General features: G+C 36.4%; 1 protein-coding gene across 1 annotated transcript in view; it reads left to right on the top strand.

Moving 5' to 3' along the window:
* Nucleotides 1-22,690, top strand: part of LOC147856265 (midasin-like protein) — a 36,621-nt gene that overhangs the window by 1,050 nt on the left and 12,881 nt on the right. Inside the window, exons 4-55 of the mRNA XM_087329164.1 lie at nucleotides 925-1,000; nucleotides 1,099-1,376; nucleotides 1,574-1,780; nucleotides 2,345-2,514; nucleotides 2,715-2,827; nucleotides 2,922-3,041; nucleotides 3,153-3,231; nucleotides 3,308-3,430; nucleotides 3,693-3,789; nucleotides 3,871-3,961; nucleotides 4,051-4,185; nucleotides 4,332-4,388; nucleotides 4,751-4,930; nucleotides 5,044-5,169; nucleotides 5,250-7,109; nucleotides 7,219-7,292; nucleotides 7,531-7,726; nucleotides 7,802-7,906; nucleotides 8,009-8,311; nucleotides 8,801-8,994; nucleotides 9,198-9,252; nucleotides 9,341-9,491; nucleotides 9,579-9,649; nucleotides 9,729-9,837; nucleotides 9,955-10,053; nucleotides 10,140-10,240; nucleotides 10,317-10,403; nucleotides 11,804-11,869; nucleotides 11,956-12,120; nucleotides 12,196-12,403; nucleotides 12,497-13,407; nucleotides 13,483-15,024; nucleotides 15,108-15,282; nucleotides 15,396-15,464; nucleotides 16,156-16,268; nucleotides 16,403-16,669; nucleotides 16,758-16,878; nucleotides 17,643-17,752; nucleotides 17,892-17,977; nucleotides 18,073-18,214; nucleotides 18,300-18,389; nucleotides 18,549-18,699; nucleotides 18,773-18,927; nucleotides 19,016-19,129; nucleotides 19,234-19,404; nucleotides 19,487-19,669; nucleotides 19,766-19,936; nucleotides 21,315-21,416; nucleotides 21,624-21,833; nucleotides 21,943-22,092; nucleotides 22,213-22,297; nucleotides 22,554-22,681. Of these exons, the coding sequence (XP_087185290.1) occupies nucleotides 925-1,000; nucleotides 1,099-1,376; nucleotides 1,574-1,780; nucleotides 2,345-2,514; nucleotides 2,715-2,827; nucleotides 2,922-3,041; nucleotides 3,153-3,231; nucleotides 3,308-3,430; nucleotides 3,693-3,789; nucleotides 3,871-3,961; nucleotides 4,051-4,185; nucleotides 4,332-4,388; nucleotides 4,751-4,930; nucleotides 5,044-5,169; nucleotides 5,250-7,109; nucleotides 7,219-7,292; nucleotides 7,531-7,726; nucleotides 7,802-7,906; nucleotides 8,009-8,311; nucleotides 8,801-8,994; nucleotides 9,198-9,252; nucleotides 9,341-9,491; nucleotides 9,579-9,649; nucleotides 9,729-9,837; nucleotides 9,955-10,053; nucleotides 10,140-10,240; nucleotides 10,317-10,403; nucleotides 11,804-11,869; nucleotides 11,956-12,120; nucleotides 12,196-12,403; nucleotides 12,497-13,407; nucleotides 13,483-15,024; nucleotides 15,108-15,282; nucleotides 15,396-15,464; nucleotides 16,156-16,268; nucleotides 16,403-16,669; nucleotides 16,758-16,878; nucleotides 17,643-17,752; nucleotides 17,892-17,977; nucleotides 18,073-18,214; nucleotides 18,300-18,389; nucleotides 18,549-18,699; nucleotides 18,773-18,927; nucleotides 19,016-19,129; nucleotides 19,234-19,404; nucleotides 19,487-19,669; nucleotides 19,766-19,936; nucleotides 21,315-21,416; nucleotides 21,624-21,833; nucleotides 21,943-22,092; nucleotides 22,213-22,297; nucleotides 22,554-22,681 (10,942 nt within the window). The remainder of the gene's footprint in view (nucleotides 1-924; nucleotides 1,001-1,098; nucleotides 1,377-1,573; nucleotides 1,781-2,344; nucleotides 2,515-2,714; nucleotides 2,828-2,921; nucleotides 3,042-3,152; nucleotides 3,232-3,307; nucleotides 3,431-3,692; nucleotides 3,790-3,870; nucleotides 3,962-4,050; nucleotides 4,186-4,331; nucleotides 4,389-4,750; nucleotides 4,931-5,043; nucleotides 5,170-5,249; nucleotides 7,110-7,218; nucleotides 7,293-7,530; nucleotides 7,727-7,801; nucleotides 7,907-8,008; nucleotides 8,312-8,800; nucleotides 8,995-9,197; nucleotides 9,253-9,340; nucleotides 9,492-9,578; nucleotides 9,650-9,728; nucleotides 9,838-9,954; nucleotides 10,054-10,139; nucleotides 10,241-10,316; nucleotides 10,404-11,803; nucleotides 11,870-11,955; nucleotides 12,121-12,195; nucleotides 12,404-12,496; nucleotides 13,408-13,482; nucleotides 15,025-15,107; nucleotides 15,283-15,395; nucleotides 15,465-16,155; nucleotides 16,269-16,402; nucleotides 16,670-16,757; nucleotides 16,879-17,642; nucleotides 17,753-17,891; nucleotides 17,978-18,072; nucleotides 18,215-18,299; nucleotides 18,390-18,548; nucleotides 18,700-18,772; nucleotides 18,928-19,015; nucleotides 19,130-19,233; nucleotides 19,405-19,486; nucleotides 19,670-19,765; nucleotides 19,937-21,314; nucleotides 21,417-21,623; nucleotides 21,834-21,942; nucleotides 22,093-22,212; nucleotides 22,298-22,553; nucleotides 22,682-22,690) is intronic.

Below are 22,690 nucleotides of genomic sequence, written 5' to 3'. Positions count from 1 at the left end.
ATTCATATGTTATTGTGATCTTATATGGCTTTAGTTTCTTTTTTATGATGATAGGTCTACAACATTCACCCACTCTCGAAAGAGAACTTTTTTCTCATATCAAATAGTTAGGTTGCTATAACTAAGACAGACTATCTTAATATAGATTTTATGGCCATTGGCTATCGAATCCACGATACATCCACTGTCTTACGGCCTTTGGCTATTGAATCCATGAGACTATACTTTCCACTGTCTTCGTATAACAGACAAGATGGATGGCTAATGAATACAAAATGTAGATAATTAATAGAATTGTTCAGAGGTTGGCCGTAAAAATATTGTATGGTTGCTTTATGCATGTTGTTATTGGAAGGCTTCTGTTGGGACAAGTTGATATACTCCCTTCTGACCAATTTAATGTAAGCTAGCTCTAACTTTCTAGTCATTGATACTGCAAGACTATCAAGAATAGAGTGTGTACTTGATCATCAAATATGGCATTATTTCAATGTATTATTGGATATATTTTAAAGATAAGGTAAACACTAACATATTGATTGTTACCATCATACTGCCTAACCAGTCTCAACAATATCTAACACTGAACTGTACAATATCGTTTTGACTCATCACTTAGCATCCCATTGCCAAATTTTAGGGAGTCCTAGTTGTATACGGTGTAATAAAACATTTTGATGCATTAATCAGCACACATTTGTTTTTGTAGTTTTGATTGACACTAAGTTTACTGATGGAATGATATATTGTATACATAATTAATTGTGGTGTATATATATCAAAGTTAGGAAGGTAAACAAGCGATTTATCAATGGAATGATATGTTGCAGAAATAATTAATTGTGATATACATACCATCGAATTTCAGAAGTTAAACACCTAATTGCCAGATAACAATTGTTTGCCCCTTATTTATTTTGACAGTTCAATCCTCCAATACTTTTTGTTTGCACCTCCTCCATTTGAACGTCTTTTCTGCAGTGATCCTTCAAATTGGAAGGTAAAAAAAGCCTCCCGTTCTTTTTGTCTAGAGGCCCATTATATGAGTATTTTCTGGATGCTGAGTTCCAAGAATCTGCATTGGTTACTAAATTGCAGTCAAAGTTACACCTACTGGATGTTGTGAGAGCCTCATATCGATTCATCCAATTGGAATCTGCTTCGTTTGAGTGTCTCTGGGATTGGAGCCCTTTTCTTGACTTGCTGATGTACAAAGAGCTTTCAGATTACGAACTTAACCAAGATAGCATAGATGTCAGATGGTGTGCTGTGCAAATTCTTTCATTGGTACTCAGATTGAGTGACGAAGCTACTCGTAGAGTCAGCTTGAAAGTATCATGTATGACAGAAGAGATGACCTTTGCTTGCTTGTTGAGGTAATGTATTTTATTTCTTATGGCTGCACTATTCTAAAATGTTCCCATATTTGGTAAATATGTCATGTGAGCTGTTCTTTTTTCATCTCTCCCTTCTCTGTATGTTTGTTTCTCTGACCTCCGTGAATGTAGTTATCTATTAGAATTTGTTTCATATTTCTTATTTTTTGATGTGTCATGAAATTTTCCATTTTTAGGTGGGAGGAATTTTGCCAAGAGATCATTGTAGAAAAGGCTGGTTGGTTTGTGCCACCATCCTTATCTTCAGTTGATGAGGCATTGAAGAGTAGACAGGATGATGAACAATTAGTGAAATGGAGATTTGAAATGCCAAATCAGATTTCTCATGTGGAAATCTTTGGGGTGGAGCTACCTATCAAGAAGAAGATGATAAATAAAGAGAGGCAAGTAATGAATATGCTCATTTTCTCAACAGAAGTCCACCTGAAGTGGCAGTGTCTCTGCTTAGGATCAAAGTACTTAGTGGCCAACTTTGCTGCATTCGTAGTTGTTAAAAAGCACACATTCTATGTTTAGAATACATTTTAGAATACTCTGAAGTATTCTACATGTATTCAACATTTTAGAACTGCCATTTTATATTATTTCACGTATTCTAAATCTTCAACATATTCTACATATTTAACAAGCATTTAATGTTTCCAAAAAGTTAAAAAAAACTTACTTTTTTTTTAGCTTTAAAATCTAAGAAGTATTTAACATATTTCACATTTATTCTACGTATTTCAATTATTTTACATGTATTCTATGTATTTCACGTATTTGATCTATGGAATATGTTTTCTAAGTATTTTTAAAAAAGATAGAATACTTAGCATATGTATTCTACGCTTATTCTATGCTAAGTATTCTACAACAATGGCCGCATGATAAACTTGCTATTGACATAAGTTTTCAATTTAGTTTTACTTATCAGTGTGGGTCCTCTAACATTCAGCATTATGCAGTTTGCTGCCATCTTTTAGTAAGTCATTTCTCATCAGTGCAAACTTGAAGGGGAGTTTGAAAGCTTTGGCATTAGCTATTAGCTGCCAAGAGCCCGTGTTACTAGAAGGTCCTCCAGGTTGTGGGAAAACTTCTATAATTGAGGAGTTTGGGCGACTTACAGGAAATTCTGGTAAATCATATAGAGATCAATCAATTCTTGTATGCATATTCTGCTGTGATAGAATTTATGTTTATAGTACTTGTAACGTTCTTTGCTCTGCAGTACTTAATTTTTTTATGTTTCTATTGATGATTGGATTTACCGAATGAATACTGTTTTCTGGAAACTATATCTATCTTGGCTTACCTATTAATTTTAAAAATTTACAGATGCTGTACATATTCACTTAGATGAACAAGTGGACTGCAAGACTTTGCTTGGTACTTATGTTTGTACAGAGGTTCCAGGAGAGTTCCGATGGCAACCTGGTGCCCTCACACAGGTGGAGTTATTGTTATCTTTAATTAAATATTTTAAACGCTCAGTGCCATAATTCTTTTGTTTAATCCTCTTCACTTTCATGGAAAAACGTCTAGGCTGTGCTGCAAGGTCTTTGGGTGGTGTTTGAAGATGTTGACAGAGCTCCTTTTGAGGTTCTTTCTGCTCTTGTGCCGTTACTTGAAGACCGGAAACTGTACATACCTGGTTTTGCAGAGGTGCGCTCTCATGGAACATGCTTTTGTGTATATATTGTTTGACTCTAAAGAAAGTATGTTGAGCCAACTATCATATATGTATTGTTTGACAGTTTTGTACTCATATTTCAGACTGTTGAGGCAACTGAGGGTTTCCAACTTCTAGCAACTGTATCAAGATCAGATTCAAACCATTCAAGCCATCTACCAGGTTCATTGATACACTGCGATTTGTCATTTTTGCGTTTATTTTGTAGACTAACTTTTACTGGTTCATTGATACATAGGAAACAATATTTTGAATAAGTTGTGGAGGAGAATTGTGATTCCTGCTCCTAATGATGAAGAGCTGGCTGCAATAATTGCATCACAGTTTCCATCATTGAAACCCCTTCTCCCAAAGTTGATAGGTACATATGTGCTGCTTGCCCGTCTTTTTGCTTAATGTGCACGATATGCATCAGTCAGAGCAGTGCTTCTTTCTTCTTCTATTTCATCTTTTTAGATAGGATACACTTTATCTATAGGTTGAGATAAACCTTATTATTTTCTACTGCACCAAACAATTCTTTATATTTTGTGAATTAAGTAGGTTTTACATTGGTTTAGCGTATGATTGTATCCTCTCAGCATTCTTATGATTGATCTTTAGGGATTATATTGTTGATTTAGGAACATCGAAAATGATGGATAGCATTTCGTCACAAATACTCACTCCTGTTAATCTCTCTGCCAAACAGATATGGTTTGGGCGACAATTTTCAACAAGGTCTGTCTTACATTTGATCTCACTTTTAAGTAAAAATTGTGGACATTGAATGCACCGACATTGGTTTTTATATGTAAACAGAGATCTACTAAAATGGTGTAAAAGGCTGAACAATTTAAGAGATTTTGGAGCGAATAACCAAATTGCATTACATGAGGTTATCTACATAGAGGTCAGTGAAATCCTTCATATTTGTAGGTGAAAGCTGAAGTAATCTTATGATGTTTGATGAAAATTAACTTAATATCGTGTCATTGACAGGCAGTAGATTGCTTTTCTGGGTTCATTCAAGACTGTAAAAACCGTCGTTTTGTTATGGAAAGTATTGGAAAAATGTGGGGTGTCAGTGAAGAACAAGTTAATTATTTTGAAACTTTGAACAAGCCAATATTGCAGGTCGTTCAATGTTTTATATACTTGTGCTTAATTTGTCAAAGTGGTTTTATCTTTATTCATCTATTTTTTACTCTTTACAAAGCCATATTTAGAGCAAACTAGATTTCAAATGCAATTTTATGGACGATGTGAAATTTATGCTACAGGTGTCTTCGTGTGGAGTTCAGATTGGCAGGGTTTGCTTACCCTTGCATCCACACAAAGTATGTCGAATTGTATTTACTGTTTGCTCATTAGAAACTGTCATAAATTTATCAAAGACCGTTTGAGAAGTAGAAGAAACAAAAATGAAATGATGAAGGAATATCCCTGTGGCATTGAGAGAGAAGATATTGAAACTATTAGTATATTAATCACATTTTGATAAGATAGGCAGAAGTAACAGAAGGAATATTACAGAGGCATATTTCTGTGGCTATGTTTGAGGGGAGAATAGAAGCTATTAGTAAGGTCATGATCAATAATTCCATATTAAAGGTTCAGTAATGCATCGTAAAAGGCATGATAGTCCAACAGTTCAGCTCTGTTAACTTTTTGAGCATTATATTTTGCCGAATTCTTGCAGGAAATTCGAGCTTCACATAGATTATTTGCATGCACTGGTCATGCTATGAGAAATTTGGAGCGTATTGCAGTATGTGTTCAGCAGAAGGAACCAATACTACTAGTTGGTGAAACTGGCACTGGGAAGACAACTCTTGTGCAACATTTGGCTGAGCAGATTTCCATGCCTTTGACAGTGATGGTGTGCAATCTGTCCTTGTTACTGTTATGACCCCTGAGATTTGACTGAACCCTGTTATTTTTTCTAGACTGCTGCATTTGATCAGGAAGCTAAGAGTGTTATTTGGATCACAGAATTTGAGCCAGCAGAGTGACACTGCAGATTTTATAGGGGGCTTTAAGCCAGTGGAAGCTCACCATATGTGCATGTGTTTACTAGAGAAGTTTCACAATCTCTTTCTCCGTACCTTTCCATCACAGGTTCTTCAGATGTCTGTTGAATTTTGATATTCTGCTTCATTAACTGGTTTCTAAAGTATTCTATGCCTTTGACTGCACAGAATAACTTGGAATTTGTTGCGAGAATCCATCAATTCGCTGCTAAAAAGAAGTTTAAGAAATTGCTGATGGCGTTTGGGTCAGCTGTTACGAAAGTTGAGAGTCTATTAGGGATATTCAGTGTGGAAGGATCTATTAGTACGATCTCTGATACTGCATCACAACCAAAGTCTAAGAGAAAGCGCCTGTTAAGTAAAGAGCTTATGCAAGAATGGCGACAATTTTCTGCAGAGCTGGAGAAATGCAAGCGTCAGGTAGCTGCCGCTGAAAGTACATTTGCATTCTCCTTTATTGAAGGAGCTTTTGTGAAGGCATTAAGGTATGGACATTGGATCCTGTTAGATGAGGTGAATTTGGCACCCATCGAGACTTTGGAAAGACTTACAGGAGTTCTGGAAGGGGACCATGGATCACTGAGTCTGACAGAGCGTGGGGATATTGAAGTCATTCCTCGGCATCCTGATTTTCAAGTATTTGCATGCATGAATCCTGCCACAGATGTTGGGAAGCATGATCTTCCTCTTTCATTGAAAAATCGTTTTACTGAATTCTACATTGACGAAGTAACAGCCACTGAAGATTTGCAGACATTTGTATTCCAATATCTTGGCGCTTTTATGCCTTCTCCTCCGGTTGCAGCTATTGTGGATTTCTATCAGCAAGCTCAGCAAGAAGCGGAGACAAGACTGTTTGACAGTGCAAACCAAAAGCCTAAATACAGTTTGCGATCTCTTGCACGAGCATTAGAATACGCACAAGTTGCAATGCCGCTTTATGGGTTTGCAAGAGCATTGTATGATGGCATCTGTATGACTTTTCTCACTTTACTTGATCCGCCAAGCAGAATCGTAATGGAAAATTTGATTTTCTCCCAATTAATGAAAAAAATTGGCGTTGATCCTAAAACCAAGAGCTTATTGGCCAAAGTTCCATCTCAGCCAAGTCATAATCATGTACAATTTGAACATTTTTGGCTAGAAAAAGGTGATGTTGAGGCATCTGAGTTGTGTTTAGAGTTCACACAAAGATATGTTGTGACACAAAGTAGAAGGGAGCACTTGCAAAATATTTCTAAGGCAGTTTTTATTCGTAAATATCCTGTTTTACTACAAGGACCCACTTCAAGTGGTAAAACAAGCTTAATAGAATACCTTGCAACTGTAACATGCCATCGCTTTGTTAGAATAAACAATCATGAGCACACAGATTTGCAAGAATACCTTGGGGCCTATGTTACTGGGTCATCTGGTAAACTGGTCTTTCAAGAAGGAATTTTAGTGGAGGCTGTGCGCAATGGGTACTGGATAGTTTTGGATGAACTAAACCTTGCACCTTCGGAAGTTCTCGAAGCGTTAAATCGTTTGTTAGATGATAATCGAGAGCTGTTTGTACCAGAACTTCAGATAGTTATAAAACCACATCCCCATTTTATGCTCTTTGCTACACAGAATCCTCCTGGTGCTTATGGAGGTCGCAAGGTCTTGTCTCGTGCATTTCGAAATCGCTTTCTTGAGCTACATGTGGATGATATACCCGAAAAGGAACTATGCAGTATTTTGGAGAAACGCTGTGAGGTTCCTAAAAGTTATGCAGATAAGATGGTTGCTGTTATGATAGATTTGCAAAGAAACAGGCAAGCGAGTCAAGCATTTGCTGGGAAACATGGATTTATTACACCTCGTGATCTATTCAGATGGGCAGATCGATACAGGAAAGATGGTATATCCTATGAAGATTTAGCAAAAGTTGGATATGTGCTCCTTGCTGAAAGATTACGAGAACCAAATGAGAGGCAGATTGTCATGGAATCATTGGAAAAGAATTTGAGAGTCAAGATTGACATCAGCATGCTGTATGCTGAAGTAAGTCAGCACACTATGTATATCCTTAGCTTTTTATTCCCATAGCAAAGTAAAAAAGATAATACAGTTGAAAAAAGTAGTTTTAACACTCTTGAGGTTTTTTATACAGTTGTCATCAAAGTCACTCATTCCTGAAGTGCAGAGACAGCTGGAGATAAATCCCACTGCTGCGGCTCTTGGAAAGTAAACACCCTTATTTATTTGCATTAATCACCCTTATTTATTTTTATGCATGTGCCTAAGTGCACCCATGAAGCTGATTGTAATGATTATGATGGATCAGCTTTTAATCCCTGCCTTCAAGGCTTTCTTCTTTTTGGTTCTCTATAAAAGACGTTAATATATCTTTCTTTCTTTCTATATAAGAGTGCCATTTGAAGCATATCCACATTGAAACTCATGGGTTTCTCTCTTTCAACAGGATAGTCTGGACAAATTCTATGAAGCGTCTCTTTAGCCTTGTAGAGCATTGTTATAAGCACAAGGAACCGATGCTCTTAATTGGAGAGACTGGTTGTGGAAAGACTACAGTATGTCAGTTGTTGGCAATGATCCATGGACAAAGTTTGCATATTTTGAATTGTCATCAACACACGGAGACTGCAGACTTTCTTGGTGTATGTGTGACCATGTTTAGTAGCGTAACTGTTTTGTGTGATATATTGGCACAACTAATAGCTGATATTTTTCAGGGATTCCGACCTATTCGTGAAAGAGACAATATTTCTTTGAAATTTGAATTAACCGTTGATAGGCTCAACGCTTCTCATATTTTATTTGAGCACCATCAAGATAAAGTTAGTGCTTTCATGATTTCTGTCATAACAACAAGTGTAAGCCATACACTTGAACGAATTGTTGATCTGACCTCTGACTGATCATGATGTTTGTTCACACAGCTCTCCAATAATATAGAAGATGCAGAAATGACAATATCATCGATTGAGAAAACAATTGGGAGATTGAAAACACCATTGCTGAATGCGAACGACAGCACAGATGGAGAATTAAGATTTTTAATGTCTGTTCAGAAGGAACTTCAAATACTTTATGCTGAATGGAAAGCACTATTTGTATGGCAAGATGGACCACTTGTAGAAGCCATGAGAAAGGGTGATCTTTTTCTGGTAGATGAGATATCACTTGCAGATGATAGTGTTCTTGAAAGACTCAACAGTATTCTTGAACCTAAGCGTTTGTTGGTAAGTGTTAATATTTGATTGATTCATTAAACTGCATTCGTTTATACTCAGAAATTCAAGACTCACATTTTAAGTGAAAACATTGTCTATGGTCCAATGAACTTCAATCTATGTGGCAAACCAAGTTAGTGAACGAAGTTATTTGCCAAAGAAATTGAATATATATATATATATATATATAATATAATAATATAATAATATATATTCAATTTCTTTGGCACACTGATAATAAAACACATTGTTAATGGGATATAAGGAACACATTGGCATATGGGTACTACATACAAAAACTCAGTTCAAAATTTGGCAGAATTCAGTTTTGCCCATGCTTATTTGCTGCACATGAAACTTTGAGTAAGATTAAAAAACCTAAAAGTATTGTTTTGTTATAAAATCTTATTTCTAGAATTTCCAATATATTTAATATTGTTCATCTGATGCATTTGTGTTCATCTTGTCACTAAGGTATATAAAGACCATTTTATGTAGGTACTTGCAGAGAAGGGAGGATCGAATTTGGAGGAGCTTGTAGCACATCCAAATTTTTTGTTGATGGCCACAATGAACCCTGGTGGTGATTTTGGCAAGAAAGAGCTTTCTCCTGCGTTGAGAAACAGATTCACAGAAATTTGGGTTCCAGCAATTGTAGACGAAGAAGATATTAGAAACATTATTAGTGCACGGTAATCCTTCATTTATGGACTCTCAATCTCACCAGCAGAGATATTTTTGTTATCTTTTTGATTCACAGATATGCACGAGATTCATGTGTTCTTGTCCTTTGGGTTGCATAGGAAAGTGATTACTAATGCAGCTTTCTTCATTCTGAACATAACATACTTCTTTGTTGCTTTTGTCACTGATTTAATTTTTATTTCTAATGCAGCTTCTTGCATTCTCACCTGGAGGCATTGGTAGATCCTCTTCTGAGCTTCTGGAAGGTTGGTTTCATAATTACCAAATAAATAACTCACCTGGTGCGTATTTATAATCATGTCACTACTGATATCACTTTTTCTCTGACAACAGTGGTTTCAGCAACAGAATATTGGAAGATCCCTTACTGTGAGAGACCTATTGTCTTGGATCAATTTTATAAACACCGTTGAATGTAACATTGGAATGTATAAAGCATTAATTCACGGGGCCTTCCTTGTGGTTCTTGATGGAGTTGGATTAGGTATATTTCCTCATTGTTAGGAATTTGAAAGTGGTGGGAATAATGAGAATTTTTTTCACATCTGATACGATCTTAAAACTTGTACAGGCTTGTCAAATGAGTCTATAAAGGGATTAAAGAATAAATGCCTCAACTTTTTACTACAGCAGATACCATTGGTAGTGCTAGACAACTTCTCTTCAACTTTGTAAATATAATGTGAAGATAATATTTGAGTGTTGTTTTCTATGTTTACAGAATTCACAGATTAACAAAGATGATTTTGAGGACGACACAATGATACATGCTAATCATCTATGTTCATCTTCTGAAAATGTTGGCATTAATCCTTTTCTTATCTCTAAAGGCAAGTATTCAATTTCAGATGAGCTTTCTATTTTGTGATTTGAGATACCATGGTGAATTCAATAATTGGACACATTGTTTTTTGATATTTAAAAAGTAATTTCCTGGGTAACTGCAGGATGCATACAACCCAGGGTTGTGTCGTATGAAATGATGGCACCTACGACCAGCATTAATACTTTCCGGATTCTTCGTGCCATGCAGCTGCCAAAACCAGGTGACTCTTTGTATCCAGCAATGAAATCTTATCTGTAGAATGAGCAAGCTAGTTTTATATGGATGTTTATTTGTGTTTCATTTTAGTGCTGATTGAAGGCAGCCCTGGAGTAGGGAAAACAAGCTTGATTGCTGCTCTTGCAAACATATCGTGCCATTCATTAGTGAGGATAAACTTATCTGAACAGGTGAACAAATGAGAAAGGTCACTGTTAATAATTGTTGCTAATACACCTTATTAATTGCCTAGTGTTTTTACTGCAGACAGATATGATGGATCTTCTTGGATCAGATCTTCCAACTGAAGGCAAACGAGCTGACTTTAGCTGGTCAGATGGGGTATTTTTGCAAGTGAGTTATATTGTTGTTGATAATCTCTTGTTTGGTCTTATAGGCCATTTTGGCCTCTTAAAAGATGATAGTATTCTTTCTTTCTTCTTTCTTTCTTAACTTCAGAATACCTGAATATGAGTTTATCCCTTTTTTGCCTTCAAGCCATTGATTATCTGAAATTGCTGTACTTAATATTACGTTATTATCATGGAGACACATGTTACATAGTCGTGCTTACTTATATTGACATTCCATGATTTATAAACAACAGTCATATGTAGAGGTTGATAGGCTTTTCATACTAGGCTAATGTGGCGATAAACTCCATGATGTAAGTATGCCTAAATCAAGGCTTGCAGTGTGAGAAAACTGTTATGAATAGCTGTAAGATGCCAAAGAGACAAGCAGCAGAAGAAAAAGAAACTCAACAAAAACCATATTCCTTAGTGAGGCTCAAAGCCTTCAAATACAAAAATGAGAGTGGGTTTTGTAACAAATAGATTTATAAAATGGGATGGGCTGTAGAGGTTGATGAGCTTTTCATACTAGGCTAATGTGGCGATAAATTCCCTGATGTAAATATGCCTAAATCAAGGGTTGCAGTGTGAGAAAACTGTTATGAATAGCTGTAAGATGCCAAAGAGACGAGCAGTAGAAGAAAAAGAAATTCAACAAAAACCATATTCCTTAGTGAGGCTCAAAACCTTCAAATACAAAAATGAGAGTGGGTTTTGTAACAAATAGATATATAAAATGGGGTAAAATATGCCTAGAAGCATGTGAGTTATGGAGGAGAGAAAAAACGGTGTAGTAAATGTTGTAATAAAGCAATGGCAGTTCCAGAAAGTCAAATGAAATAAATGCTGTATAAAATGAATCTAGAGAGAGAAAAACGTGTAGAGAGACTGTGTGTAGAAGGGATAGATTAGTTCTAGGGATGTCACCCTCCAGCACGCACTTCCATCTTGGTAATTTAGTTTTTCTCTATCTAAAAATAGATATAGCAGTGATGATCAAATTTGGCAAATGTTTTCTACCCTTGATGATTACTAATTTATTCTCTGTGAACAATTACTGAAATCTAGAGTTTATGTATGTTATATACCATCAACAGTTATACTTTCCATTTATTTTATGTCACCTTACTGTTTTGGATAATGGGAGCTTTGTATTTTGAGCCACTGAATTGGAATGTAATTTTCCATGTATTTGCGGAATGCGTATTTCATTATGTTGATTGCAAATCCAGATTATGCCAAGTATAGGGCATTAAGTAATATTTGCTTTTTATTGAGTATTCGGTCTAGATTATGTCAAGTATAGAATCACTACATTATTTGATATAACTAGATTCATGATGGATTTATCAGTATTCGAGAGATAGATTGATTCGTTGATATTATCATTTTTGATTGTAGGCATTAAAAGCTGGCAAATGGGTTGTATTAGATGAATTGAATCTAGCTTCTCAGTCAGTGTTGGAGGTAGGAATCTGCAACATTTTCGACACATGTTATTTTTATTTAATTGGCAGTTTACAATCGATATCTATGTCTTTTTCTCGGAACAGGGTTTGAATGCATGCTTAGACCATCGTGGTGAGATCTTTATTCCAGAACTTGGGCGGGTATTCAAATGCCATCCTGATTTCAGAATATTTGCTTGTCAAAATCCATCTGCACAGGGAGGTGGCAGAAAAAATCTCCCACGCTCTTTCTTAAATCGGTTCACAAAGGTAGCTCTACAAACCACTTCCAAAATAATCTTATTCAATATTAGTTATGAAGGTTATGTGTGTCTGTGATGACAGGTGTACGTTGATGCACTTTCTGAGGAGGACTTTTTGTACATCTCAAGTGCCTTATTTCCTGAAGTACCAAAGCCATTTCTTGAGAAACTAATCCAGTTTAATTCTAGAATTTTTCAAGACACTATGATTTCTCGCAGCTATGGCCGTTTAGGTGCACCTTGGGAGTTTAATCTGCGTGATGTTCTCCGATCGTGCACACTTATAGGAGGTGACTACATTGTTTAGATGCATTGTTTTCTGTAAACGTTTTATGGTACTCTAATCATTTCAACCTATTCTGTCTGCTATGTAACAATTCCAGGTAGGGGTAATTGCACCACAAACTTCTTGGAAGTGATATATTTGCAAAGGATGCGGAGTGGGGAGGACCGATCCAAGGTTTTAAAGCTATTTGAGGATGTTTTCCAATATCCTGCAAGTATTGAAATTTTTCCAAAAATGCACATAGATACGGAACACATAACAGTTGGCAGTGCTACTCTCAGGAGGCTAGATGGACCTCAAACATGGAGTCATAATGATGACAACGCCTTCCTTTCTAGTCAAGTGAAGTGCTTAGAATCGATGACATTTTGCGTACAGAACAACTGGATGTGCATTTTAGTTGGTCCAGCTGCATGTGGGAAGACCTCTTTAGTTAGGTTATTAGCAAAACTCACAGGAAATTCACTTCAAGAATTCTCATTATCTAGTGGTACTGATACTACTGATCTTCTTGGATGCTTTGAGCAATATGATTTATCTCGGTCTTGGGAGCAACTGGTCAGCAAAGTGCATTATCTTGTTAAAATGACATGTAGCCTTTGTCTCACTACATCTTTTGATAAGCTCGCAGTTGATTCACGACCTCCTTTGGTGAGGGCTATAATGGCAGATTGGGCAACGTTCGAAAAATCTGTTAAAGTAAGATTACAGGGTACCTGCAAAAGTCAAAATAAGTTTAGGCGAAGCTGGGGAAGTCATACGCTTGATTCATTGGGAATAAATTTAATTTGCAAGGTTTTGGCTCAAATACGGAACATTGCTTGTATTCTTGACTTGTGCATAGTCCCTGATGTTGAAAAGCTTGAGACCAAACTGATGGAGATAAAAAACAAAACAGACAGTGACGATAATACACAACACTTTGAATGGGTAGATGGTGGATTTTTGAGGGCTGTTCAAAATGGGGATTGGGTGCTACTCGAGAACGCAAATCTCTGTAATCCAACAGTAAGTTGTCAACAGGAAATTATAAATCAAGTCTTAATTTTCCCCGAATTGATCCTTTCTTATGTTGTCATATAGGTTCTTGATAGGTTGAATCCACTGCTGGAACCAGATGGATCTATACTAGTAAATGAACGGGGGCTTATTGATAATAAACCTATGATGCTTCAGGCACACCCTAATTTTCGTCTCTTTCTTACAGTAGATCCCATGCATGGGGAGATTTCAAGGGCAATGCGCAACCGTGGTGTTGAAATTTGTGTTATGCAACCGTACACCATGGTCCAAGATGACTATCTGCTTGGTACACACAGTGCATCAGAAAAAACATCTGATGATGTAAAACAATATTTAATAAGTATGGGTCTACCTAGCATGGCTCTTGTGAATTCTATGTGGAAAGCTCACACTGAAGTTGAAACTGCAAATACTTTGATATCGGGCCATACTTTCTCTTTAAGGGAGCTTCACCAATGGGTCAGGTTGTTCTGGCAATTATTTGAGGGCGGTTCTGGACTATTAGAAAGCCTTAGTTGCAGCTGGAATCAGATTTATGTTCATGGTCTCGAGGATGGAAGAGCACGGTCTGAATCATTGCACATCTTTGATGCACATTTTTCTGCATTGAGCACTGCATCAATCATGCGGTCTTCGTTAACCTTGCAGATCCCTGGTGGATGGCCTCATGTGTTAAGCATTAAGCAATTTGTGAGGACGTCTCTTGAGACAGTTGCCAAACATGATTGCATTTATCTACATCATTTAATAGGCGAGCAAGTTGCTTATAAAATTGGATCAGCTTTTCCTAAAATGAAAATTAGCAGTAGGAAAAAACATTATATGCAGGTCCAAAGTCAGAAGGAGTTATCCTCTATGTTTCCAGTTTCACTGCTTCAGTTCTTCCTGTATCCATCATCAGGAGCTATGCACTCAGAAGTAACTTGTACAGATAATGTAAATTTGGACCACAAGATTCTATATGCTGCAATGTGGATGATTGAACAAGCAGGTACAACCTCTGGTAAAAGAATCCGATTGGTGTGGTTAAAAAACCAGATGTCAAGAATTGGTTTATACTGCAACTCTTTGGTGCTTTTTACTAAAGTCCTTCAAAGACAATTGGATCATCCCATATTCAGCAGGATTAACTTATTAAAGCATGAAAATAGGGAAACAAAGCAAGTTCTGTTGAGTGGTGTTTTTCTACATACATTGCTGCAGTGGCAAATTGAAGATGATGTTTATTTACAATCACAGCATGATGGGTCAATTAGAGCAGAAAATTTGATTATTCAATCTTTCAGATATCATTCAAGCAATAAATTTGATAGAATGAAAACATTTGATTGGAAGGACTTGATTGGAGTATTATATCCACTCTTTGAACTTCTAAGAACTTTAGAGGAAGACATTATCCTCTGGTGCTGCTCTTCTGACAATGATCCTATATACAAGGAATTTCTGAGATTTGTGGACAGTCATAAGCTATTTTGGAGGGTTATGCATGAACGAAAATCAGGCTTTCAAACACAGCAGTTAGTGGTGTCTTGGAAAAAGCTAAAACAGAGTGGAGGAGATCTGATTCGAAAAATCTCTGAACCGAAGGAAAGGTTAAGTAAGGTAATAGATTTATATAGTTTTTGGCGTTAATTACAGATGATTTCCTTCGGATTTGACAATAAAGGTCCTCTTCACTTGGGCAGGTAATGCAGAATGTTGTAGAGGTGTTTGCAATTATCGATAGACTTTTTCGTGAACAATATGGAGTACTAAAACTTTATTTGTGGAAGAATTGTGGCCACCCCTCTGTTCCCAGATCAAAGGAAGCCTTTGATCAGCTACAGGAAATACTCAAATTCTGTCATGGATTGTGGCCAGGTAATGCTGAAAGTAGGATTATAGTGATTGTAGTTGTCAACAATTTTAGAATTCTGGTAATACCAGAAATTTATCTTGAACCTTGATATTAATGATATATCTGATAATGCCAGAGAATCCAGGAAATGGAAATGATCAGAGACTTACAACTACTGAGATGTTTCGTCGACTTACGCTTGAAGGTGGGAGGGAAGTCTTACTTTTTGTACTTGAGATGTGATATATTTAGATGGTGATTATTATTGTATCTCGACGAGGCAATCTTTCTTTTAGTACATGCAAATATGATGTGTTGAAGTTTGTTGTTATTAGAGCATGCTAGATAATTGTTCTGATATTCGAATTCATTGCATATGACAAATGCATCACAATTTTCTGAGAAATGCAATTCAGGATATTTTATTTGATAATTATTGCTCTCCAGAGAGGTAATATATATAAAGAAATATACAAAACATCAAGGTGACTAATGGTTTGGCTCATAGTATGAACCATACGTACCATACATGCATTCACATTCAAGAATGTTTCAATCATTCAAGTATGGTAAACACCCTCAAAGTATGGCAAATACCATACTTTTGTATTCATTATTTATTATAAGGTAATTTTTTTAAGGTAAAAGCGTAAAAAAAACAATAAGAAGGTTTTGATAACATACACATTCGTTCTCATTCGTATGAAAAAGAATGTTTGCCAATACATTCGAGTATATTACGTGCTATGGTTTGGCTGGCTGATTTCAAATCGGCAAATAATGGATAATTTATTTGTTGGTACATGTTTGTCCATCAACGGATGAGATGCATGACATGCATTTGCATCATACAATTCCTACTGTTACAATTCACTAAATACAAGATTGTGCTGCAGGAATAAGCATGGCATTGTGGCTTCTCTGTGGCATGCAAACTCAGAGGCAGGATAATTTAGCAATGAATGATCAGTCAATCAGAGCTATCCCTGAAATAAATGATTTAATAAAGGTACATATTGGTCCACTGAATTAGCAATTCGAACTACTCTTCTCGAGTATAGCTGCTCTGGAAGTTTTTCATTCCATAATATATACAGTTTGATGCGTTATGTGTAATATTAATCTTGTTTCTCATCTCTGTAGGATCTCCGATGGCGGCAAAATGAAGATAAAGCTGAGAATCCTAAACAATTAGGCATTCCTAAAGATTATAGATATTTGCCATCGCATTTCCTTGAAGATCACGAGTACTATAATGTTCTGCTCAATACTACAAGACCTCAAGATTTGGCTTCTATACAATGGCTGGATTCATTCTGTTTACGATGGGATAGGATTATAATTGCCTCGGTGTCTGATATAAACAGCAAACTGCAGTATACCAATGGATCGGATGTATCTCAGGATAAGGTTGGAAGATCATACTATAATTGATTTGACTTTCTTTTTTAAATTTTTTGTAATATGTATATAGAGCATATGATTTTTTATTTAACAGTTCTCTGGAGTGAAGAAGGAGCTTGTTGAATTTCTTGATTTTTCTATAAAATTTTCATCAAGGTCTCCCATGGATTATGTGCCACATCAGCAGCTTGTGTGGCTCATTAATTCAAATGCAGGCAAGATGCTCTATCCTCAACTTTTAAAGAAAAATAAATTTGCCTGCTTATCTTATGATTGATGTAGCAGGAAGTCTGCTCTGAATGTGCATCAGGGGGGTGGAGCTAGGTTTACCATTTACTCACTATGGAGCTAATGAGAGATTACATCTGAAAATGTTCTCAACTTGGATAATAAACCAACGTACACATAAATAAATTAACAAAAGTGGCTAATGTACTATGGCTATAGATCAAACGCTGGGCTAAGCAGATCAATGCTCTTGAAGAAAAATGTTGATATATTCTGATGTGTAACCAAACATCATTTTGAGCTTAGATGAACCTAAACTTCTGGCTTTTAAAGTTTTTGAAAATGATGTTGTCCAAGATATAGAGGTCTCTGTAGCTGTAACCCCTTTAGAATGTTTGTGGCTGGTTCCCTACTTGTCCAACCTGTAATTTATTGGTAACATCAACAAGAAACGAATGTGAGTTTGATAGCATTTTTGGCTCGTCTACCAGATAGGTTAGGAGGGAGAGTTGTATCTGTGTTGCCCATTGTCTGATTTCTTATTGGACAGCAGTGCCATGACCATAGACTACCCATTTTCCTTGTTTTTTGCCCATTGTCTGTTTTTTGGGTTGAGGAGTTATGGAAGTTCTTGATCTACTTTCTATATTTTACTTGTTGATTTGTTTATATAGGTAATGTAGATTTCCATCTTGATGATGTCGGGAAAACCATCTGATCTAATTTCTGTTACTGGCCTGCTATATTTCAGATGGAGAGATTGAAAAGAATTTATTGACAAAACATTTTCGAAATGTTGCTCATCAGCTATATTATAATTGGCACCCCACTTCTTGGAATAATTACCAAGTAAATGATCTGGTATGCCCGGACGACAATTGTTGTCATGCAATGAACTAAATGTTGTCGAGATGTATACTATTTATCATTATACTTCATTGTTTAGCGGGTTTTCTCTTTCCATTTGTATTTGAATATCTGGAAACTCGCGAGCTTTCAGGATCATGTATCTCTTGTAAGGAATGCAAATGTAGGCCCAACTCATCTCTATAATGCATCTGACAGTGCAAAATTAGCAAGCTTAATGTGAGTGCATTTTCTTGTTATTAGATTTTATGTTGGGTTCTTTTTGTGTCGTTTTTTATTGTGCTAAAATTGTGATACTGAAATGTTTGGTGCAGAAAGAGTACAATGCCTGTGAGTGAGTATAATGTTAAGGTTGCGGAACTTAGTGTAGTTGGGAAAGTCTTATGGAGCAGAAGAGAAGGAATTCAAAACTGTGAGAAAGCTGAGTTTCTCTTAGCTAGCTCAGTTTTTTGTCAGGTACCAAACCTTTTCTCGATTGTCCTTTTATCCACTCAAGCACTTTAGTGGGTTCCCAAAGATTATTTTCGGTTTTGTTGTATAGATAATAACCGCTTATGCTAAGACGTTCACGGAATGTGAAAGAGTCCAATTGCAGTGGCTGGTAACGAATTTACATCTGGAAAAACTACAGGTGTCTTGTACAACACTCCTTACCTTCTTTAGAAATTATCTTTTTTCCCTGCATTCTGGTATTATTTTGATGTTTTCTGTCTGATTGCTGTGTACCTGGTAAAGACTGTCATTGATGACCTCATATTTCAATCTTACCATGTCTATGGATTATTTTCAGGATGACAAAGCTGGCAGGAAAATAATCCCGCTGCTTCAAGTTCTTTTAAGGAAGTCAAGTGATCAGAAATTTGTGTCTTTAGTTACTACTCATATTGATCTTTGTGTAGATTTGTTGTATGGCAAGTGGCACCTAAAGTTATTGTACACAGGTATTTAACATTCTTTTATGGTTATCATCAAATATTTGTATATAATGATATGTGAGATTACGTATGTTTACAGAGGCCCAATCTATTCTTGCAAAGGTATGGATACTGTTGGGGTCTATACGTTTAAGGTTAATGTTACCGGACATACCTTATGATCCTGTAACAAAATATTCTTATGAGTATGAAATCATCTCACAGCAAATTGCAGATGTAAAGCTTGAGTTAGAGGTACCATCCAAATCAATGTATAAAGAGGCACACCTATGAAGCAATTTTCTGTACCTTGTGCTTAACGATGGTGGATTGTTTCTTTCAGGTAAGGCAGCAGAGTGATTGTATTATAAGAGGAGGCTCAAAGACAAGATGTTATTCTGAACTGGAGTTAAAGATCAAAGAGCTAGAAGCAGAGAGGTCTGATGCTGCTTCTAAGGTGTAAAATGCATACAAGACATCTGAAAATTATAATGTTTTAATTTGACGTTGTCAACAGTAAATACTCGTAAATGTAGTCTAACGTTGCTCCATAATTTGAAGTGTGTCTATCGTAGTCAAGCTGGAAAAATTCAAACCTTGTTTAAGGAGATTGAGCGGTTTGTCAAGTCTTTGGATAGTGTTGGCAACACCTTTACCTGGATTGCTCAACTAGAGCATGGGCTTGGAAATCTATCAATAGACCAAATTATGCATGAAATATACCAGTGGCAGGTTGCAAAGAACTCATGCATTTTTTTTCTGGCTCTATTGATTATTGTTAATATAGACGTAACAATGCAAAATTTCTATGCAGGAAATTGCTTGGGAATTCATATGTCGTCTAAAATCTGATTATCCAGATTATCAAGATCTTGCACAGCCCATCCAATTGTTTGTATTTGAATTAAAGTTGGGGTTATCATTGCTTCTGTCTTCTTTCCTGCAAGAAAAATTCTTAAAGTATGGGTCTACAGTTACAGATGAAATTTACTTGCATGTAAGTAATACATAGATAACGAATTATATCATACACAATGATTGGATACGTTATTTGTTTAATATCTTAACTTGGATACGTCATGCACATTTGCAGGAAGCCCTCTGTGCGCTAATGGAGTATCCAAGCAGGAGTGACATATTCTGTGATAAAAAGCAGAAGAATGTTTCAGTTGATATGGTCTATGCAGATTATTTTCTGGGAAAAGGATTCATTGCGTCAATGGAGTGTAGAGGTATTCAGGCAACTGATGAAAAGGAAAAAGAGGTATGAATGGAATTAAATATTAGAGCACTGTTAGGAATGTTAGAAAGAAAGAAATATTAATGTCTTTTAAGATGCCAAAATGGCCAATAAGACCAAACAAGAGATTCCATCTTAAGTGTTGTCTTGTCTTTGAGAACAGCAAATCAAAATAAACTAAATATTACTCAGTAAATATAAAAGTAAATAAGATAAAAAGAGACGAAAGAATCTGGTTTTCGGCTCATGTGAGATTCTCATGTTAGGTATATTATGACTTTTGTCTTCGAAAGATCTCTAGCATAGGTCGATCCAGAATGGAGAGGTCACTTTCGATGGCAGGAGATAATAGCCTTTATCAGTCGATGACATGGGGCTGGGGCCTACGTGCACGACAAATTGCTATTGACTGATCTATTGTAACCCCTTTGTTATGTCCTGGTTGGGTGCCCATTTATGTATCCCTTGACTGACTTGTAGCATTAGTAGGAGTGATGGGGCTAAAGAAAGTTGTGATTGTTCTTTGTGGATGAGCTTGTGTGGCTGTATTGTTGTCCTTCTAACGACATTTCCCTATTTCTCTCTTTGTGTTCTAGCAAGAAAAGTCCTATGCAGTGTTGGTCCTCACATTCCATTACCTTGCGTAGTGGGCCAAAGCCTTGTTTAAAGAGGCAATGGTATCTCCCTATCTTCGTACCAGTGATATTTTGGGGTGTTATCTTGTTTTCGAAGTAAATAATATCAGTTTGGATCAGTCTATTCTTTTCCACTTTGGTCATATTTAGATGGCGAGAGTCCAAGCTATATTGGAATGGGGGTATTGTATTTATACTTAGCACAATATCATCAGTATATAGTAATATTTGTATAACTATACTTACTAGGCAAACTCCCGAACCCCCAAACTCTCTATGTAATTTGATACCTTGTCTATATAGAGACCGAAGAGATTGGGTGATAGTGGGCATCCTTGCTTCACTCCGATTGTGGTAGCCACCGCCTCTGACAAACCCTTGGAAGACCGCACTTTTCCTGACACGGATTCATAGAGTGCCATAGAGTGCATAGATTCCCCGTTGCATATCTGTAGGAACACCAAGGACTTCTAGCCGTTGCATAAGCCAAGCACGTGGCAGATGTCAAAGGCAAAGGCTTTTCGGAAATCCACAAAGTAGCATAGCTTGATGTGCAAGTATTGATAAACAACACTCCTAGGCGTGAAGGTTAATTACAATATAGCCTCAATTAATGATACATGTGAATATGAACTTAAACAGTGAACACTTCAAAATTAAATTTTAGAATTAGTTTGTTATGATTTATGGAATTAAGCTGAAAACTATTTGTTGGAATTTTTCAGCCATGGGTTTGTCGTTTCATCTAAACAGAATACCTATTACAGGTTTTGCTCACAAAGCTGAAGGTCAAGGTTCTCCGCTCTACAATAGCATACATCAAGAAAAAAGTAATGCATTCTCGTATGACATATGGTGAATCGTTGAAGGTGAGACCTGAGGCTGAAACTTATATTTGATGGAGCCATTTTCTTGATGTCCATCATCATTGAGTGGCAGAGTCACTTGAGGAATTCAGGGTGCCACAGTCACTTGTGAATGGGACCATGCTTTGACTTTCCTTCCTTTTTTAAACTATTTCAGCATGTCTCTGTGTTTTGGAAGTGTTTCACGCAGTCTTATGTTGGTGATTCCAGGTTCTTATGGAAGTGTTTCACGCAGTCTCTGTGTTTTGGAGTGAGATGGTGGAGAAAAGAGATGCAAAGATGGATGAAGAACATGCTTTGATACAATTCAAGCAGGGTTCACATTCAATGGGTTCAGAATTAGATCATGACGAGGAATTTTACAAAGAGATGTTCCCTGACTATATAGGGACTTTTGATTCTCAAAATGAATCTTCAGAGGTGGTATGTAAAGATAAATTTCGATAGTTAATATTGGCACTTCATGTTATTTAGTTTTCCTAATGTTAAATAAGATCTCTCCATCTAATATTAATTCCATGCTCTGCAGGAACTACCTGAGGATGAAAAGATCATAGTGACAGATGATAAAAGCTTTAATGTCTTAGACCAGGTGTGGAAGGAATATGGAGAAGTTATCAGCAGGGAAATTACTGATTTACATAATAGTGCTTTTGGTCTTTGGAATCGTCGGAAAATGGTGAGCTTGATTTCTCAGTTTTGCTCCTTGCTCCTTTCAAGCTAATGGTGATGTTGTTGATATCCTGAAAATTCGTAATGTTAATATTCTGAAATTGTTACACTTTCTACATGATTTCAGGAATTCGATTCGATGGCTATTTCCGATGAGCAACACTTACGTACTTTTACTTTTGCATATGATGCAGGGGCAACTATTCTTGAAGGTTGCCTTTTGTAGTATATGTTTATATGTCATTCTGTCTGCATAACTTTTACAATTGATTAATAGAATATGATTCTCTAAGGGTCTACTTAAGCGATTTGATACAATCCTTTTCAAAAGAGATCTATGTGATGAGAACTAGGAAATATTGGGTAATGGGCTTGAAGGAACAGAATTCTACTTGTGGAGTGTATATGTCTCCTTTATGATCAGTAATTTCCAGCATGTTTTCAGCATACATGTGTCGTATATTTCAGGTGTAGGAGCTCTACTCCCAGCAAGTGTGAATGAGAAAATAATTTCATCTCATATGCTAATGCTTTCTTTGGAGCATGAAAAACTTTTGACACCTGCCGAAAATGCAAAGAGCTTCAACATATATCAGGTTTGTAGT

This window comes from Azolla caroliniana, unplaced genomic scaffold (assembly GCF_043228905.1).
Source record: "Azolla caroliniana isolate FFs.n. ecotype wild unplaced genomic scaffold, voAzoCaro1.0.p SCAF_13, whole genome shotgun sequence".
Taxonomy (NCBI): domain Eukaryota; kingdom Viridiplantae; phylum Streptophyta; class Polypodiopsida; order Salviniales; family Salviniaceae; genus Azolla; species Azolla caroliniana.
Note: the sequence above shows the minus strand (reverse complement) of the source record. Positions and strands in the feature narration are given on the sequence as shown.